General features: G+C 47.2%; 1 protein-coding gene across 1 annotated transcript; it reads left to right on the top strand.

Annotated features, from left to right (window-relative positions):
- Positions 1–258: 258 nt before the first annotated feature.
- On the top strand, positions 259–2,009 carry LOC108525574 (docosahexaenoic acid omega-hydroxylase CYP4F3-like). The gene is made up of 4 exons (XM_017866506.1): positions 259–637; positions 732–796; positions 978–1,060; positions 1,469–2,009. Exons 1-4 carry the CDS (start codon positions 325–327, stop codon positions 1,632–1,634), a joined length of 627 nt encoding a protein of 208 aa, XP_017721995.1. The 5' UTR covers positions 259–324; the 3' UTR covers positions 1,635–2,009.
- The last annotated feature ends 966 nt before the right edge of the window (positions 2,010–2,975 follow it).

Here is a 2,975-nt window from a genome sequence, read left to right as displayed (position 1 = left end):
CTGATGTTATTTGCTTTCTTTTTATGGAACTGACTTTCTTATTATTTTTCCTCTTTTTCTTTGGACTGTTTAAAAGTATTTAATTTTAAGAATGTGTATTAAGATTGATTTTTTTCTGCCTTGTGTTGCAAAATATTGCCTTTTAACTTTCGGAGGGTACTTTTGATTAATTTCTATGACTTTAAGTTGGTTCACATGTTTCTTTCACAACTGTAAAATCTATCCATTTCCCAGGATTTTGTTTGGGGTGGGTGGGGGCCCCTTTACCAAATGTGAAGTTTTCACTTATTCTCATGTCTTTTTCTGAGCTCTTTGCACTGTTCCATGGGTCTATTTTCTTGTTTCTGCAACAGTGCCACACTGTTTTTATTCCTGCGACGTTGTAACAATTCTTTTAAAAAGTTTATGTCGTTACAGGGAGAAAACATCTCACTTGCAAACAGAGACGCTGATAGTTGTGTCTTTGCTCCCTTGATAAGGATTGGGGCTGGGTGTTTCCTTAGGGACGACCTGGCCCAGCTGCCCTTCCTGACCATGTGCATCAAGGAGAGCCTGCGGTTGCATCCCCCTGTTCCTGCCATCTCCCGCTGCTGCACCCAAGACATTGTGCTCCCAGACGGCCGGGTCATCCCCAAAGGTGCCCACAGCCTCAGGGGGAGGAGCCTCCTGGGTAGGAAGAGGAGCCCCTCAGGCAGGGGCACTTGTCCTGACGGCCCCCTTCTCTCCCACAGGTGTTATCTGCCACATCAGTGTTCTCGGAACCCATCACAACCCAGTTGTGTGGCCGGACCCTGAGGTGCGGGGCCCCCCTCCCTCACTCTGTTTTTGTCCATTCCAAGACTCCTAGAGGAGGGGGCAGGATTTTGATCAGGAGAATCCAACATCGCCTCCCTCCAAGACACACACAACTGTCTCTCTCTTCAAGGGTCGTGGACTGGGAGACCCCACCCAGCAACCCCTCTTGGTCTCACTTCCAGGTCTACGACCCCTTTCGCTTTGACCCAGAGAACATCAAGGAGAGGTCACCTCTGGCTTTTATTCCCTTCTCGGCAGGGCCCAGGTAAGGGCGGCCTGTGTCTGAGGTGGGGACGGGTTGATGGGTGCAGGGGTCTGGGCATGACAGTGGAGAGAAGGGGGACGTTGTAGATGGTCCGAGTTCCAGCTCTCCTTCCCTCACCTCCTCTGGAGTTTATGGGAAAAGGTCCATAGAGTAGGGTTGGGTTGGTCCTAGAAGGGTCTGTGGTGTGCTCAGAGCCTGCTCCCACCCCACCTTGGTCTAGGCTGGGGGCTGGAGCTGGGCTAGGCTTGCAGGATATGCAAGCCCACATGGGGATCCAGGCACAGATACCCCCTTCTCTATCCTCAAACTGACCTGGGCCGGGTTGGGTGTCCCAGGCCAGGTTTTCAGCTTGAGGGGGCCAGGATGGGGCTCCTGGGTGCAGTCAGGGTTTCCACTCCTCTCCCCAAGGAATTGCATCGGGCAGGCGTTCGCGATGGCGGAGATGAAGGTGGTCCTGGCGCTCACGCTGCTGCGCTTCCGCGTCCTGCCGGACCACACCGAACCCCGCAGGAAGCCGGAGCTGGTCCTGCGCGCAGAGGGCGGACTTTGGCTGCGGGTGGAGCCCCTGAACTAAGTTCTGCAGAGACTCACTCTGACCCCATTAAAATGACCCCTGATTCATCAAAAGTGAAGCATAGAATTTACCCTATGACCCTATTCCACAGTCCTGTATTCCATCCTAGATACCTACTCAAAATAATTGAGACAGGTGTTCAAACAAAAAGACGCTTGTGCATGAATGTTCATGGCAGCCCTATTCACAGAGGCCAAACGATGAAAACAACCCCAAGGTGTATATTACCAGATGAAAGGATAAACAAAATGTGGTCCATCCATACAATGGAATATTACACAGCCATAAAAAGGAATGAAGCAGTGATCCCTACTACACTGTGGATGAACCTTGAATACATGATACTGAGTGAAAGACATCAGATGCAAAAGGTCACACAGTGTGTGGTCCTTTTATATGAAATTTCCAGAACAGGCCAATCTGAAGAGATGTATAGCAGATTGGTGGCTTTCAGCAGCTGTGGGGAGGTGGGACTGAGGAGCGACTGCTAATCAGGATGGGGTTTCCTCCTGGGATGGTGAAAATGTTCCGGACCTAGATAGTGACGAAGGTAGCACGACATTGTGAGTGCACTAAACGCTGTTGAATTGGACACTTTAGAATGGTTGAAATGGTGATTTTCATGTGAATTCTACCTAAAATGCTATTGTAGCTCATATATTCTTTTTTCTATCTGGATTATTCACACAGGAATATGTTGTGAGCATCTTTCCATGACGTTAAATCATCTTAGGAAACATTATTTTGTGTTCTTCAAAATGTGTATGTTAAATATTCAAATCAGTCTTAAATGTTTTAAAAGATGTAATTTTAGAAAATAATGTAAAAGGGTTTTGTCTCAGTTTGTAAGATTTCTTTTCATGCACATTAGTGGCTTGAGGTATCACTATCAGTTAGAAATCGAGTTATTCTTCATCAAATGACTTTTGGAGTAGAGATCTTATTTTATACCAATAGATGCACAAATATTCCTGTAAGATACAGGTGTGGTTAGACACTTTTCTAGAACAGGTATGCCCTGCAAACTCCACAGACACTGATTGTTTTGTCCTATTAACAAATAGACCACTGAGAAGGGAGAAGGTGACATTTTAGCTTTCCCAGGTAAAAGTGGTTTTCATCCTCACACCAATTTTATGGAGTGGACGTTAACTCTCTTGCTCAAGGTCACTCAGTGAGTGGCAGAGTGGGAATAAATCTGGTTCATTTGGCATCAGAGATCATGCCTTATCCTACCACAGAAGTGATTTTCAAAGTGACCCTCTGCCCTAGGCACATCAGATCACCTGGGGACCACTCCAGAGTGAGTAGACGAGGCTTTGATAGGGGTGCCTATTTTTT

The sequence above is a fragment of the Rhinopithecus bieti genome, unplaced genomic scaffold (genome assembly GCF_001698545.2).
Source record: "Rhinopithecus bieti isolate Rb0 unplaced genomic scaffold, ASM169854v2 scaffold_71647, whole genome shotgun sequence".
Taxonomy (NCBI): domain Eukaryota; kingdom Metazoa; phylum Chordata; class Mammalia; order Primates; family Cercopithecidae; genus Rhinopithecus; species Rhinopithecus bieti.
This window is presented reverse-complemented; position numbering and strand designations above follow the sequence as displayed.

Bases quoted from the DNA above. Each gene is read 5' to 3' on its own strand.
- LOC108525574 (XM_017866506.1), top strand. From the start codon at position 325: ATGGGTCTATTTTCTTGTTTCTGCAACAGTGCCACACTGTTTTTATTC. The intron at 638-731 runs GTGCCCACAGCC...TCTCTCCCACAG, and splicing joins CGGCCGGGTCATCCCCAAAG to GTGTTATCTGCCACATCAGT. The intron at 797-977 runs GTGCGGGGCCCC...TCTCACTTCCAG, and splicing joins TTGTGTGGCCGGACCCTGAG to GTCTACGACCCCTTTCGCTT.